Raw genomic sequence first — 17,366 nt, 5'->3', positions numbered from 1 at the left:
GATTTTCAATCTATGGAATCGGGCCGTAAAAAAACTTCCATCAAGGAGGTTGAATGCGTGCAATGTCTTCAGCCTCATAGAGAACCTTATTCTGGACCTTGCCAGCATCCAGCTTGCAAAGCTTGCTGGGCAGTTTACCTCACAAGGTAAGAATGATTTGATGATGAATTAGAGACGCCACAATTTCAGCGAATTTGGCTATGTATCATAGCTAATGATACGAAATGCCGAAATAGCTGTAATATGATCCATGTAAAAGACTTGTGCAAATCTCTCCCCATTCTGATCTTTAACAAGTGCCTTATGATAGGCAAAATCTTGATAACGATATGCTCATCATGCCACTGCTGTACTCAGCCCCCCTCTCCCCAGTTTGCAGACACAAACTGCTCTCGGTGGTAAAGGAAAACCCTTTACGACCGACAAGGGTTTGTGTTACATGCAAACTATCCCCTCCTGCACGTCATGTCAACTGAGGGATAAAATTTTATGAAAATGTATTTTAGGGCTCACACCTGTAAATGAAATGGAATGTCCCAGACCCCTTCACAAATTCGTACCAAAGATACCAAAATAAATGAAGAAAAAAAATGATAAAAAATCAGTGATGCAGTTTGGCAAAAAAAAAAAACTGAATAGCTGTAGATATTGAGTATGAATTTCTCTACAAACTGCATTTTGGTTGGAAGATGAAAGCTTTTCTGATGGAATTTGAGGGGACTATATTTCATTGGCTGCATGTACGGAAAATAGGTGATTTTTTGAGTGAAAAGATCTCGTAGTCTGGAATTGCGGACCCTTGGACAGAATTTGAGCCGACGAACCTGCCTTGGAAATTTGATGGATGAAAGGGTATATCTCACTTATTCAGGTCAGTGAAGATGAAACACCTCATTTCTCCCAGCTATTTTACAGAATTTTTTGAAATTTGAATTTTAACACACGTCTCTATGGGGAATTATTTACCCGTGAGCCCTACAGAGAATGCACGTATTGCACACAAGTCAATTAGTCCATGGGCCAGGCCAGATATTGGTACCATCTGAGGTGGCAAAACCTTTTTGGTGTCATTTTGTTTGTCGGGCATAGATATGCTTATCAAGCTATGATAGCATTTCCAAATGAGTAGCTTAGTCATAGTAAATGAATTTTTAACCAATTTGGTCTCGTTGTTATATCCCTATACTTCTGAATCGAAACTAACCGCCATACAGAGAAGAGCACCGCGTGACAGCTGTGGACATCATAACCCTTTGGATATTCCCTTCGCTGCCTTGAATAAAGACTAAGCGCACCGCGTTTACAACAGAACACCTGTGGACATACAGAAGGCAGTGGTCTTCTTTGTATAGCGGTTTAGTTTCGATTCAGAAGTATAGGGAAATAAATACGAGACCAAATTGGTTAAAAATTCATTTATTATGACTAAGCTACTCATTTGGAAATGCTATCATAGCTTGATAAGCATATCTATGCCCGACAAACAAACTGACACCAAAAAGGTTGTGCCACCTCAGATGGTACCAACAACCCATTTTTCGGGTCTTGGCCCATGGACTAAATGGGAAGTATTCATCCAACACAAGCTCTGCTGGTTTATGTTGATCTATTGTGTCAGATTCCTTCCTCCCCCCTTCTCCCCCACCCCCTACCCCCCCCCCCCCCCCCCCCCAACTCTGCAGACTACAATTTGTTTTCTTATTATGTTCTTTTGGTACTAGATCTTGGTAGAAACTAGTCACCAGTATCACACAACTTTGAATGATTGTGTCATTTTAATGTATTTCTTTGTTTGGGCTACCACTGAAACAGCTCAAAATACATCAGGTTAATCTGTTTGATAAATAAAAGTGTTTTACAGGACTTTGTAGGCAATAAGGTGATGATGACACCCCCTTAAAGGACAAGTCCACCTTCATATACATAAGGATTGAGAGAATGCAGCAATAGTAAAACACATCAGTGAAAGTTTGAGGGAAATTGGACAATCTGTTCAAAAGTTACGAATATTTTAAGTATCTGCGCAGTCACTGCTGGAAGAGAAGACTACTACAGTATATGATGTCACATGCGTACAACTATATAAGGAAAAAAAAGAGAATATCACAAAACTTTACTTTTTGAATAAAGTGCACAGTTCTTCGACGTGCTACTGACGTATGTAAGGGTAATATTATTCCCCCTGCCTTCTGAAAGAGAGAAGTCGAGTGTTCTTTTGTTATGGGAGAAAAATTGAAATATGTTGAATTTTCTTTATTCTTTCGTTATATCGTTGTACTCATGTGACATCACAAGCTATAGTAGTCTTTTCATCCAGCCGTGACTGAGCAGAAACTTAAAAAATTCATAACTTTTTAACGGATTGTCCGATTTTGCTCAAACTCTCACTGATGTGTTCTACTAATATTGCTGCATTCACTCAACCCACATGTCTATGAAGGTGAACTTGTCCTTTAATCAACGATAACGTACTACCTGCATCTATGTATTCATGTTATGAAACACTAATCAAAACTGCAAGATTTATTTTTGAAAAAAAAAAAAAACTCCAAAGGGCATCATTTTCAAGAGAAGCTTTATAACCCTTGGATGTGCAATTTCCCATATGATGTAGGGGTTAATATCATCAAGAACACATTTATGATGTTAAAAAGTCAAATAAGAAATATGACCTCCACTATATTTAGTGTTTGCGTGGTAGAGAAACAATGATGGCAACGGTGATGGCGCTGTTTACACCTAACCAGCGCGGTAACCCGCTCTGCATCTAACCTCTCGGGTTACCAATTTCTGTCATCAAGGGACCATATTCAATGTGTCGGACTGAAAATGAACAAATTAATATTCTCTCTTTGAAATCATATTTGCCTCTGTATCGATACAGAATTAAGAAAAAATGTTTTGCACTCTCATGTTGTTGATTATTTTTTCACTTCAGAAATAAAGATCCATGTAAATAGGCTATTTGAAACTTGTATTTTGATTGATATGGTGTAAATGTGTAAATGAAAATGTTTATTATTAATAAGCTGGGTTGAGGATAAAGGTAGATCAAAGTGTCATCGAAAATGTGAAATTCATCATTCAAATGTGATAAAGGCAAGAGGTGTATGTTCATGTTCATATCTCAACATTTTCTACGTCTTTATTAACTTTTAAAGAAAGTCTTCTTTGTTGTTGTTGTTGTTGTTTTATAGGGATTTACCAGACTTGACAAAGGTGCGCTGCCCAGTGTGCAGTGCTAAATTCCACTTCACAGAGGTATGACTGCATAGTTCATGATGTTTGTTCATCAAGTTTATTGCGTAGCGGCAGGTTGTATATTTGGATTAATCAAAAGGAAAAAAACATACGTTGATGTAGGTAAAATTGCATGCAAAACACTGCCGTGATTTTAGCATTATAGCGCATTTTTTTTTGCATAAAAGCATGTGTTATGATTGATACTTTTCCAGTGAAAAATGGTTGTGTCCAGCCACCTACTAATTTTGAATTCCATTTTTATTGTAATGTCTCTCTTTTCTTTCAGTTTATGCGTATGCTGCGATGATTTCGCAGAGCTTTTTCCCCCTTGTTTGTCTATTCTAAAATTTGTTAGTTAGTTAGGGCATTTTTGAAAATCTCTGGAAAATCTTTGAAAAAATTGCTTACCAATAGCTTTTTTTTCACCAGTGTTTTCATAAAGGTGTCTACTAACACATCTCTAATAGTTCCAACTCAAATCCTTGTGGAAAATTCTGGGGAGCCAATCAAATTTGGGCATCCGGAGGGGGGTGGGGCAAAAATGGAAAAATTGATATATATATTTTTTTTTTTCCAATATAAGCGTGTGAGATGTCTAACTAGGGGTTTCTGGGGATTCTTAATTGATTCCAACCATTAGTTTTGAGTAAAAACTACTATCTGACCGTAAAATAGGCCACGCCTCCTTTTTGCCCATGCCGAAATACGTAAATATTGGTACTTTTATACGTATCTCATTGGGTTTATATAGTGGGTTTGTAGGGTGCACTGAAAACATATTTTGTGTGCGATGGGAAGTATAGTCGTTCCCATTTCTCTTATATCCTTTACACCAAATATAATCCTGTCACGTTTTAACTAGCTCCCCAGTATTTTTCCACAAGGATGTTGGTTCGAACTTATTGAGAATCAAACATACAATAAGTATGTACAGCAGTAATATGATTATATTTGGTGTAATGGATATAAGAGAAATGGGAACGACTACTTTCCATCGCACTCAAATGTGTTCAGTGCACCCTAAGAACCCACTATATAAACCCACTGAGATACGTATAAAATACCAATAATACATGATCATCCCAGCGGGTGCAAATAGTAGGCGTGGCCTATTTAATGGTCAGGTCGTAGCTTTTCCTCAAAACTAATGTTTCGAATCCATTCAGCACCCCCAGAAACCCCTAATTAGACATCTCACATGCTAATACTGGAAAAAAATTCCATTGTCTGACCCCCCCCCCCTTTGTTGCCTAGGTTTACTAGCTCCCCAGTATTTTTCCACAAGGATGTTGGTTCGAACTTATTGAGAATCAAACATACAATAAGTATGTACAGCAGTAATATGATTATATTTGGTGTAATGGATATAAGAGAAATGGGAACGACTACTTTCCATCGCACACAAAGGTTTTTAGTGCAACCTAAAAACCAACTATATAAACCCAATGGGATACGTATAGTTTACGTATTTCGGCGGGGGCGAAAAGGAGGCGTGGCCTATTTTACGGTCAGATAGTAGTTTTTACTCAAAACTAATGGTTGGAATCGATTCAGCACCTCCAGAAACCCCGAGTTAGACATCTCACACGCTTATTTTGGGAAATATATATATATATTTCCATTTTTGCTCCACTCCCCTCCGGGTGCCCAACTTTGATTGGCTCCCCAAAATTTTCCACAAGGATTTGGGTTGGAACTGATTGAGAGGTGTTAGTAGACACCTTTATGAACACACTGTTGCAGAAAGCTATTGGTAAGCAATTTTTTTCACAGATGGTCCAGAGATTTTCTAGAATGTCCTAACTATAGTATCGAGGTAATAGAATAATCGTATACACACGTATGTATGTTCATAAATTCACCAGAATATAAAATGTTAGTTAAGAGATTATGGTGCCATCGCGTCATTTGACTTCCATCTGTGATACTTTGTAATATCTACAACTCATTATTTTTTGTTCAATTTGATAAAAACGACTGTACTCTGTCATTGTATGCGAACCATGTGTTCGGTATTTTCTGTACCAAAGTCAGCATACGATAACCTTACATCGTGACTTTAAAATGATCATTCTGTGATTATGACTGATGCATGTCATCTATGTGGAACAGGGTCCCTTTGCAGTCATTTCACGGGGGAGGGGATGAAAACTGATTCGACCCCTAAGTATATCTTTTAGCATCAAGGTAGGAATGTGTAAACCGCGTTCGTTAATTTTCGTACGTCATATCAAGATGTAGATTTATCCATCATTATTGTCATCATCATCTATTCTTATCATTATTAATCCCTTGAATACTCAGTTCTGCCACTATCCACAGCCATGATTAACGCGTCTAACAGACTTTCAATTGACTTTAAGCACAAATGCTATACTTCCAATCTCTATACGAATCTACCAACAATCTGCCAACAACATGACATTACTACAGATTAAAATCGTCAATTTCCAGTTGTCTTTTACCGGCTGCATGAGGGCAGTCGTCATTTTCTTTGACTAGAACCATAAAACAATTTGTCTGAATTCAACTGGAACCTTAATTGTTACGCAGATGTACTGTATATAGCCAATGTATGATTTCAGCTCCATGTTATGCCATGCTGCCGAACTCAACATTGGCTAGTATTGTGACTTTGAGTTAACGACAATTATAATACTCAAAATGGCTTATTGATTGAAATGAAATACCTTGTAGTGTGCAAGAATCGTATGTGCCACTTCATGAAATTCGTTTGTTTTTTTTTTATGAAAAACGTTCGTTTACCCATTTGCTCTTCTCTCATTGAATCTTTACAGAGCATTCGTCTTATATTTGATTTTTCAAACTGTTCTTTCAGCTCAGTAAGGGATGGTTTTGAAATCGAATTGTTCTTTCATTAGTATTTCCTTTTATTACACCTTCCTCTCTAGATTGTACCCGACCAAGTTGCACAGAGGCGTCTCCAAAAAGTAAAAAATGTCAGATGCAAGAATTGTTCATGGAAAGGATCGTTTTCTGAGTATAAACAGGTAAAATTCATAATACAGAGACATATTTCTACACTTTTATGTTCCATTCCTGGTGCCAGAAATAATTCACTACAGTTACAATTGTATATTCAAAAATGTGTTCGCTTGCTTGAGATTTAACCATCACGGGATTGGTATAGGGCAAGGGCGTACCGGGGGGGGGGGTGTTTTGGGTGTTCAAACACCCCCCTTTGCCAAAATGGGGGTGTTTGAGGTGTTCAAACACCCCCCTTGGGCAAAAGGGAGGTGTTTGAGCTATTCAACACCCCTCTTCAGCAATGTTTAGATGTTGACAAATGAAACAAAAGCTGTCTTTACCGCTTTTATTTCCGTTTTGAATTCCGCCTTTCCTTTCTTTTGCGTTCATTTTTTTTTCTCTCTCTCTCTCTCTCTTCCTTGTTTTATCTTAATGTTTGTGTTGATGATGATACATTATGGAGTTACATAATATTATACGCACTAAAGAACTCGTGTACAGTACGTGTTAATACTACGTTACTGCACGGCGCGCGAAGCTGACGCGCAAACAGTAGACATTCCCGATCCCGCGACTGCTTTGCTTTCTGGCCGAATCGCGAAGATACATTTCGCATAATGTTCACCGTTTACCGGTATTATACCGTACGCGGTATACCGTAAATTGCGATGCATAATATTATGTGTGTACAATGCATGCTGCGCTGCAGCCTATGATAGGCACATTGCATGCTAAGTTAGTATAAGTATCAACTACCAACAGTGGCGTATCGGGGGGGGGGGGGGCAAGAGGGGCACGTGAAAAAAAAACGAGAAAAAAAAAGAAGAAGAAAAAAAACCGACGAAGAAAAAGAAGAAAAAGAAGAAGAAGAAGACAAAAAAAAACCCTCGCCCGGACGGGGGGAAGGAGAATGGGGGGGGGGGGGGGGGGGGGGGGCAGAAAACCTAATCAAACAAGATAAAAACAAATAACGCTGATATATAAAAATTTTCGGCTCGTCGCTGCGCCCGCTCGCCAAGATTTATCAAAAAAAAAAAAATAAGAACAAAACGTAATGATGACGTGGAAATATAAAAATTTTGGCTCACTCACTCGTAGTAATTTTGAGTTTTTTTCCAAGTCCTTAGTTTGTTGGCATAATTCGTTATCTATGAAGCCGTCACTATATCTTGATTAGAATTGTAAGATTTAATAACCAAAAAATGGCAAGAATTCCATGTTTTGTAAGGTGAAATACAAAAATTGTCGGCTCGCTCGCTGCGCTCGCTCGCCAAAATTTATCAGATTTTATATCACCCTCAAAAAAACCCTTTTAAGTGCTCGAAAAAGCATATCAAGTGGACTTTTTTTTAAGTCCCTACCGGGATGGGATTGGGGTTGAACACTGTTGGTATAAATCGTTATAAGACCGTCACTATATCTTGATTAGAATTGTCATTCGAAGATTTAATAACCAAAAATGACAAGAATTCCATGTTTTGTAAGCTGAAATACAAAAATTTTCGGCTCGCTCGCTGCACTCGCTCGCCAAAATTCTTCAATATCTATTACATTTAAATCACCCTCAAAAGACCCCTTCTAAGTGCTTGAAAAAGCATATCATGTGGACTTTTTTAAGTCCCTACCGGGATGGGGTTGGACACTGTTGGTATAAATCGTTATCTACAAGGCCGTCACTATATATTGATTAGAATTGTAATTCGAAGATTTAATAACCAAAAATGACAAGAATTCCATGTTATGTATAAAGCTGAAATATAAAAATTTTCGGCTCGCTCGCTGCGCTCGCTCGCTAAAATATATCAAAATTTAGGGTTGCCTATTACATTTCAATCACCCTCAAAAGACCCCAATTAAGTGCTTCAAAAAGCATATCATGAAGACTTCTTTAAAGTCCCTACCGCGATGGGGTTGGGGTTGAACACTTTTTCAGAAATTAGGGGCGCAATTTTCGCGCTTGCCCCGGGCGCCGTTTTCCCTAGATACGCCACTGACAGTGGCGTAACTACGGGGGGCATGGGAGGCACGTGCCCCCCCCCCCCATTCGCTGGTTAAAAAAAAGGGGAAAAAAGGGGAAAAAAAGAAAAAAAACCTACGAAAATGGTAATTCAAGGGTTAGTAAACTGCTTTTGAAATCGACATGAAAGGATGATCAAGAAAAAAAGATATTTTTCTAAGATTTCTTTTAACCATATACTGAGTATCTACTTAAAGAGGTATAACATTGTTCAAAAAGCCCGGAGACGACAAAAGATTGTGATTCAGCGTGATTCCTGGTTGGCATTTTGAGTACAAGCAGGATGTGCGCAGTGTACTCAGAATATCGGAATGGCAAAAAGAGTCGCTGCAATTTTGCGCAATGTGATGTTTGATAGGTTGTACACATTTGCTATCAAAGTTTGATCATTGATTTTGCAGTGTTGCTTTACATACTAGTCTATATTAAAATGCCTTGCATTGCCAATAATAAGACTTGACCTTGGCTATTTCCTAACTTTTCCATCTATTTGAAACACACACACTCACAAACACAAACAAATTAGGAGATGCTCTATAAAGTGCAGATTTTGGACATCCTTCTCCCGCTTGGTCACTTCGACGCCCCCTCGCTGGTCATACCTCCCCCAATCATGAACATAAACCGACACCCTTGACTACCAGTGGCGGATCCAGGGGGCGCACCGGGCGCCCCCTCCCTCCAATGAGAAAAAAAATATATACATGTAGCTACAAACGACAGTTTTTGGACGGTAAAATGTCAAAATTTTCAAGCTCGCTCGCTTCGCTCGCTCGCATTTAACCGTTATATGCCATTCTCCTGATGTTACTGCCAGTAATTGCCAGCAGCAGTTGCGCCCGATGCGCCCCCCCCCCCCCCCCCGAATTTCCAAAGCGAAAAAATATAGCTACAAACGGCAGTTTTGGGACTGTAAAATGTCAAAATTTTCAAGCTCGCTCGCTTCACTCGCTCGCATTTAATCGTTATGCAATTCTCCTGATTTTGCTGTCAGTAATTGCCAGCAGTTGCACCCGGTGCGCCCCCTCCCCTTGATTTCCAAAGCGAAAAAATATAGCTACAAACGGCAGTTTTGGGACTGCAAAATGTCAACATTTTCAAGCTCGCTCGCTTCGCTCGCTCGCATTTAATCGTTATGCAATTCTCCTGATGTTGCTGTCAGTAATTGCCAGCAGTTGCGCCCGGTGCGCCCCCTCCCCTTAATTTCTAAAGCGAAAAAATATAGCTACAAACGGCAGTTTGGGGACTGTAAAATGTCAACATTTTCAAGCTCGCTCGCTTTGCTCGCTCGCATTTAATCGTTATGCAATTCTCCTGATGTTGCTGTCAGTAATTGCCAGTAGTTGCGCCCGGTGCGCCCCCACCTCTTAATTTCTAAAGCGAAAAAATATAGCTACAAACGGCAGTTTGGGGACTGTAAAATGTCAACATTTTCAAGCTCGCTCGCATTTAATCGTTATGCAATTCTCCTGATGTTGCTGTCAGTAATTGCCAGCAGTTGCACCCGGTGCGCCCCCTCCCCTTAATTTCTAAAGCGAAAAAATATAGCTACAAACGGCAGTTTGGGGACTGTAAAATGTCAAAATTTTCAAGCTCGCTCGCTTTGCTCGCTCGCATTTAAACGTTATGCCATTCTCCTGATGTTACTTCCAGCAACTGCCAGCAGTTGCACCCGGTGCAACCCCCTTAATTTCCAAAGCAAATATATATATGTATATATATATATATATATATATATATATACACATATATCATTATAATAGCTACAAACGGCAGTTTGGGGACTGTAAAATGTCAAAATTTTCAAGCTCGCTCGCTCCGCTCGCTCGCATTTAATTGTATACAGTATGCAATTCTGATGTTGCTTCCATGAGGTGCCCCCCCCCCCCATGTCTTGACCCACGGTACGCCACTGAACACCCCCCTCTAAAAAATCCTGGGTACGCCTATGGTATAGGGCCTTTATTAAAATCATGGATACGTGCATTTATCTTCATATTTGTTTTTCGATATTTATGTCCGGTATGTGTTTGTATTTATTTTATAGTACATATTATCTTGTACTATCCAAATGTGTCTTTTTGCTTGGTTGTACAAAATATTTTTTTTTCTTTACTTTGCAATGCTATTCATTATTTCTTATATAGGAAGTACTTAAAATGAAATGAAAATTCATCTTCTGAACTTCAAGAAAACTGAAACACATTTCTAGAGAGTTAATCAAAAACTACTGCTTGGAATTTAATCAGACAAAAAGACAATCGATACTCCCCAAACGAAGGCCTACGAAATGGAGCAATGAACAAACATATAAAAGGACAGTGGAAAATATATACCATTCGTTTGAAATGGATGTACATGACTGTTTATGTCACACATGTCGTAAGCATGAACTACATTTTCAAAGTGATTGATATACTTTGTATTTTCTTTTTTATCTTTATACACTCCGGTGTGTTTGTACGTGGCTGTGTATGTGTGTTGTGCATTGATTTATTGGGGAAAACACAGGACCATGAACGTGTATGTGGAAATGTACCGCGTGTTCAGTGTAAAGTGTTGGGCTGCGGGAAGTGGCTGCCGAAAAGCAGAGCACTGGAGTTACACCGAACTGACGACTGGTGTCCAATGATCCTCCTGATGAAGGCGCGCCTCTCTGAAGCTGAGATTCTCCATCTGAGCATGAGGGTAGAATTCTGTTCTCTTATTGTATTGAACGTTCCCATGTATAAATGCTACCTATGCTTGATATTAAGTAAGTGAAAATAAGTCAATATCTATGAATAATTGTATAGGGACATAGGTACAAGTTAAGAGAAGAAAAAGTGACAGAATAAAGTAACTGGGAACACTTAAGTAATAATGTTAAAATGTTGTTATCTGAGGATTTGTAGTTTGAATCAATAAAAGTAAGGAATGTAAAGGCCTGCAGTAGGAAAAGTTTCGGTTATAAATGTTGCTTTGATATCAAAGTGAATCAGTAAGCTGGATTGTAATTCGACTGATGGACAATTTAAAACAATGAAGAGAAGCACTGCGTCTGAGGTCATCAGACATTTTGCCATTGATTAGGTAGATGTGATCGCAGCAACTAGAAATTTAAAAAAAAATGGTAATAATTAAGTTTGTTCATTGGAGTTGCTAGAGACACAGGCAGGACGCATCATAGCAGAAATATCGGCATTTAAATATAATTGATCATTCGAGTAATGTTACTCTTTCTCTTTGATTTAAAAAAATAGGAAAGTTGGGACTGGACTTGTGGACTTGTCCTAAGGAGTGACAACCCTAAGGTTCGTCAGTACCTCGAGAGGCTGATTCAGGTTTACAGTCATTTGGATCCGAACATCCCTACTTCGCTTACCCATGACGAATATGGAGCGTCGGCGCAGACACAGGATACCTTCACTAGTACGTCATGCAATAACGATCAATCGACCTCTTCCAATCAACGGAAGATCACTGATGAACCCGACTCCATCTCGACGTCATCCGCTGTTGATAGTAACAAGATTACAAGCCTGTGCGGTTCCACTGAAGTGGACGGTCGTCCACCCAGGGAGCCGTCAAGAGGACGTGATTATGTGGGTGCTGAAAATTTATCACCGCAAGAGATTTTGCCAGCTGTAGCTGATCCACAGCTAAGAGTTTCTTCACACGTAAGGAAAAATGGAATTAGGACGATAAGCGATGAAGAGTTAGCAGCGCAGATCCAGAAAGCTATTGCGAAAACTCAGGAGGAGATAGAAAATAACAGAAGACGTTTGGAAGATCTGAAAAATATTCCGCGCGCCTTCGCTGTTCTGCAGGAGAAGACAGTCGTTCTCGAAGGTGTAATGGCAACGCTTCATAGAGAGGTTTCGACGCTGAACACAAGGCTTGGCGACGTCAAGCTGCCCAGCGAGATGCAAGATCGGAAGATCACAGAGGATCTTCGAAAGGAAAGTCAGCGCTTCAGTCGTGACCTTTCGTCACTTTCTGAAGCCGTTCGGAAGCTGGAGGCAAGGTTGGAGAATCTCGAATGTTCCCACACCGGCGTTTTCTTGTGGAAGATTGATAATTACCGCCAAAGGAAGAGATCGGCGATGACAACCAATGTGAAGTCCATTTACTCCTCACCCTTCTTCACCAGCCAATATGGTCACAAGCTTTGCGGTCGAGTATTCCTGATGGGAGACGGTGTTGGCAAAGGCACCCACATCTCTCTGTTTCTCACAATCATGAGGGGACCCTACGACGCCGTGCTACCGTGGCCCTTCAAGGAGAAGATCACTTTCCAATTGGTAAACCAGCGGGAACCTTCCATGAAGAGCATAGTGGAAGCCTTTCGTCCAGACCCGACGAGCTCTTCGTTCAAGAGACCCACTTCGGAGAGGAACATTGGAGCAGGATGTCCTCTGTTTGCCAAGATACAGGTGATAGAAGATCCCAACCAAGGGTTTATAATTGACGACACCCTCTACATCAAGATCGCTGCTGTGACCTCCGACATTGCAGAAATTAAGTAGCCATAGATGCACACAGCATGCTTTATCTAATGAGTTGAGTATAGTAGCCTTCAACCAAAATCGTACTGTAACTGTCATGACGGTAGGGATTTAATTTGTTCAAGTGCTGATGAACTTTTCTTAAGGTGTTTGCTTTAAGGAGGGGATGGGGTTATTTACCGGTTCGAGTAGGGTCCCCTGGCAGTGCCTGACAATCGGGCACGGAAACCCATCCTGGGATAACAATTAATTCATGTCAAATCAACATATCATAATGTTTCCTTTATAGATTCAAACAGTCAAAGACTACTAACCTGCCAAGGCATCCCCAAATGCCATGATACTCAAGTGAGTCCTTAAGCCAGAACAAGTCAAAAAGGATAAAGGGCCTATGCCTGCACTGATAGCATTATGGCTAGAGGACAATGGAATGCATGTGTACCACCATGATTCTTCTGCTTTCTTTTCAACGTACGCAAAGAAGAACATTTCTTGGTAGAATGTGGGAGATTGTCCCGTATTTTATGACCGACGTAGTCTTCGATTTTCTTACTGAATAAAGATCCAGCAAGGATGGCAACGTATCAGCTCTCAATGCATGCATTTAGGAGTTTCACCTTTCATTAACTGCAAAAAGACTAACAGGGCATAATTCGGGAGAGCAATTCCTCATCTTCTATGATGGCTCTACTGGTTTCTATCCACTCATTTCCACATCTTTTCTTTGGAAATGGATAGTATTCTTGTTAATCGAGCGGGTGAGCAGTAATCTCCTCTGTAGATTTCAGAGTTGTTAAGGTAGCGCTGAGTTTACATTTAGCGAACAAAGTCTAGTAGAGATTCCAGGGCAAGGGTCTCTTTTACTTAACTGAACATCACAAAACAAAGTTTTCTCCCGTAGTAACAAAGAAAACATGTAATGTCTCGGAAGGCAACTATACCGATCATATGCAAATCCTATCCCAAGCTTCTGTGTTTGTTTGTGGGTTTTTTTTTTCGTTGTGATAAATGCAAATTACTGTCGTTGCTACACTGATGACTGTTACATCAAATTTCTGAAGCAGCCTAGATTTTACAACAGCGATTCGGTTCAGACAGGATATTGACAAGCAGTACTATAAAACTCCTTATCTCATATCACTACTTGTAATGGTGTTGATTTAAAGAAATATATGTTTAATCAAAATACCCTCAACTTGTAAACTTGGGTGTGATGATCAAGGATGGTATGAAGATAATTTCAGCAGGAGATATCATGATTGAATTCAAATAGGTACAGAGTTAAGGGAGGCAAAGTCATATGATCCTTCATTTGCAACCATCCCATCACAAATAGCTACACAGCATAGAGTTGCCTATAGTATGAAAGAACAGAAAACATGAAAATTGAAAGGACATCATAATTTGAGAGTTATATTCGTGTCATAAACGCCATATTACACTGCTGAATAAAAACCGCAACAATCGGACTACTACTGTCATGAATATATGATATATTATGAGTGATAGAAAATGCAAGTACTGTCCACTTGTACGGATAGCATATTTCACCACCTCAACGTGTGCAACCTCACTGCAGACATCGCTGTAATGTCTGAATTTATTTTCATGAAACTTATTGTATATCAAGACCATATTACCAGATAAAGATTCTCTGATAAACGTTTTGCAGACTTAAGGTGAAAGGTCCAAGGTCAGGTGAAAATGCTGAGATTTCACATTTTCTCCCTATTTGCTTATCCTAGAAATGGCTGAAGGTACGTTCATGAAACAGTATGCGTGCATATACTCCCGGAAAATGATTCTCTTGCAAAATTTTGGAGTCATGGGACCAAGGGGCAAAGGTTAGGTTAAAATGCTGAAATTCTGCTATTAATGCTGAAGTTATAATTTCTCCATACCTTGGAGAGTACTCGATGCATACACCTGAATAATATGAGGCTTATTGATGCATAATATTATGAATACTGCACAATGATTCTGCAGGGATATAAACTTGGATCGTGGAGTTGGGGGACAAATAAAACGTTAAAATGTCAGTACATCGTATTTTCCCATATTACGAATATATCTCAAACTATCTGGACATTTATACCCGTTGGTGATTATTTCAAGATATTTGTTTGTCATGGGGTCAAATGACAAGGGTCCGAGGTCACGTGAAAATGCTCAAATTGCTAAAATTAATACTTTATCTCCGAACCAATTAAGGAATATGAAGAATAAAACATAGTCAATGAATGTAAATACTCAACACATCTGTTGTTATTATTGTTCCAGGCTTTCAAATGTGTCATTTCAGGTTTTTGACAATCTCGTGTCAAACTGCCGTTTCACGTTGTAGAGATATAAAGACCTACTGGGAGAACAGTTCAACTTGGCGAAGGCATATGGTCATAGCGAAATTACTAGTTCTCAACATTATGGTTTAAAGACAAAAAAGGTACAATGTAAATGTCTAGAATAAGTATTAAATTTAGAATGTTCAGCTCACTTGGTTTGGCATATTGTAACACAAATATTGCAAATAAGGTTGCAAAAGGTATATTTTCGATAATAATGTGTCTGAACACACTACGTGAAAGTTCAAGATGATATTCATGTCCAGTAAAGAAGGAAACAATAAGTTTAGTGATATGATTACATAATTTTAGTAACGACCATCTTTTTTTCTGTTTTAATTATAGTATGTAATATTTTTTTTTAAATCCCACGAATGCAAAGGGACATCGCCCTGATAAAACACTAAATCTATTTTTATCAACTAAGTGGAAGTTCTTGTTTGGAGGGCTTTTTCTGTCGCTGTTCTTATCATCAGAGCTTGTAATCTCAATTTTACATCGCAAGATATCTGATCGAATAAGTAAAGCGCTTTTTTCAAGCAAATATATTGACTATGCAGTGCTCTGCCGTCCTTGCTTTTATGTTGCGTATACCAAAGATAAAGAAAAAAATAGAATGAAGCAGAGAGTCTAAATAGTCTCTCGGGTTTTTCCCCCTACAACCGTTAAGTGATCTATTGTGACCAGAGCTTACGTTTAGATATCTTTTTTCTCCTTGGTCATACCTTTCATTATTTAATCAAAACTGCGTCCTTTTTTTCCATTTTGGCTACTTGATGTAATATGTGCATATATGTTTTGTTTTTATAAAGCATATAAAATGATATTGATAAGCTTCTTTTCAGTACATGCATTGCCTTCCTCAATTAGTACATTATAGTTTATGAAGAAATCTTGTATCAAATTTTTTGCACCAAATTCTGAGAATTATATTACTGTTGTTTTGTCAAATTATTGTTGTTAAGCCCCACCACCAGCAACAACAATTTGACAAAACAACAAAAATGATGATTCTTAAAAAAGAATTAATCACAGAAAAGGTATGCGTATATCATAAGTTATACTTATATATATACATACATATATGAATAGTAAAATTTTATGTATATATAATACATACATAATAGCCCATGATGCTTATATTATGAAACATACAGATACATACATTTTGTTCATGCGTTATTCCTTTTATGCCGTAAATTGCATAAATAATGATGTGCCCTTCTACTTTCCCCAAAATCATCTCCTTCTTGCATAAATGACATTTTTGTGTATATCTTAATCAAAATAATTAAAATGTATAGTTACATTTTGCCGATTGTCTTGTTTGTAATAGTGAACGAGGAAATTATGAATTAGGGATTACGCACGAGTTAACCGGCGAGTGTGAACATGCTTTAATTTTCTTGCGTGCGGGTTCAATTAATCAACTGAGATGGGAAAAATAAAAGAACAGGACAGCTCAGTGCTATGGTGACGGGATTCAAAATTGAAAATGTTGTGAATTATTAATGAGCTCTGTGACTGACGACCGTGATATGCGTATTCTCTCACGGTATCTCGTCTTTTATGAGGCTGAAATATGACTCTGAATACACCACAGACGACTGCCAATTAATCACGCGGCCAAGGCAGGATGTGTTGCAGGGTATTAATTAGGTGATCCGAGTATCCTTCGGATCACCTTCTGTATCTGTACGGATTCTTTCTTCTTCTTTGTTTCTTTATTTCTCCGCAAAAGTTGTGCAGAGGTTAGCTCAGAAAGTCCGCTGCCTATCAATTTCAAAATTATACCATGTATGCATCATGTCCCAAAGACGACAAATCTAATGTATCATTGTGATCAGTGGACCGTGACGTCACTATGACGTCATTATATGAAAACACATTCTCAATCATATCTCATTAATGGAATGAAATTTTTCAATGAAATTTACGTCACATATATTTCAAATTATGCGCATTCTACTCATGTTCTCAAAATTCATATTTTCTCTTAAAACGTGCGCGTACGCGCGCGTTGAAATATTTGTATGCTCCAATCGAGCTCAAAATTTTTTTGCACACGTTTCAGACCATTTGGAGCATTTTTTGAAAAATTGAAAAAATCGGACGGACGCGTACGCGCGCGCGCATATACGCACGCACAGCTCATGTGCAATTGAAATTTCCAGTTTTTTCACTTTGATCGGATGTCTGAAATGTTAAGGAATATTTATACCAAGTTTCAAATCAATGCGACTCAATATGACGTCATACGGGCCCGTCAAAGTTGAAATTCCGCGCGCG

At 38.8% G+C, this 17,366-nt stretch overlaps 1 protein-coding gene across 1 annotated transcript; it reads left to right on the top strand.

The window, feature by feature from the left end:
- The first annotated feature begins 12 nt into the window (after nt 1-12).
- On the top strand, nt 13-15,390 carry LOC139737000 (uncharacterized). The gene is made up of 5 exons (XM_071647673.1): nt 13-146; nt 3,198-3,261; nt 6,156-6,254; nt 10,760-10,936; nt 11,491-15,390. Exons 1-5 carry the CDS (start codon nt 13-15, stop codon nt 12,754-12,756), a joined length of 1,740 nt encoding a protein of 579 aa, XP_071503774.1. The 3' UTR covers nt 12,757-15,390.
- The last annotated feature ends 1,976 nt before the right edge of the window (nt 15,391-17,366 follow it).

The sequence above is a fragment of the Diadema antillarum genome, unplaced genomic scaffold, assembly GCF_040938485.1.
Source record: "Diadema antillarum isolate AM-2024a unplaced genomic scaffold, OU_Dant_1.0 seq00000675_RagTag, whole genome shotgun sequence".
NCBI lineage: Eukaryota > Metazoa > Echinodermata > Echinoidea > Diadematoida > Diadematidae > Diadema > Diadema antillarum.
This window is presented reverse-complemented; position numbering and strand designations above follow the sequence as displayed.

Excerpts from the sequence above, each read along its gene's own strand:
- LOC139737000 (XM_071647673.1), top strand. The coding sequence starts at position 13 with ATGGAATCGGGCCGTAAAAAAACTTCCATCAAGGAGGTTGAATGCGTG. Across the intron at positions 147-3,197 it reads TGGGCAGTTTACCTCACAAG|GGATTTACCAGACTTGACAA; the intron begins GTAAGAATGATT and ends GTTGTTTTATAG. Across the intron at positions 6,255-10,759 it reads CGTTTTCTGAGTATAAACAG|GACCATGAACGTGTATGTGG; the intron begins GTAAAATTCATA and ends GGGAAAACACAG.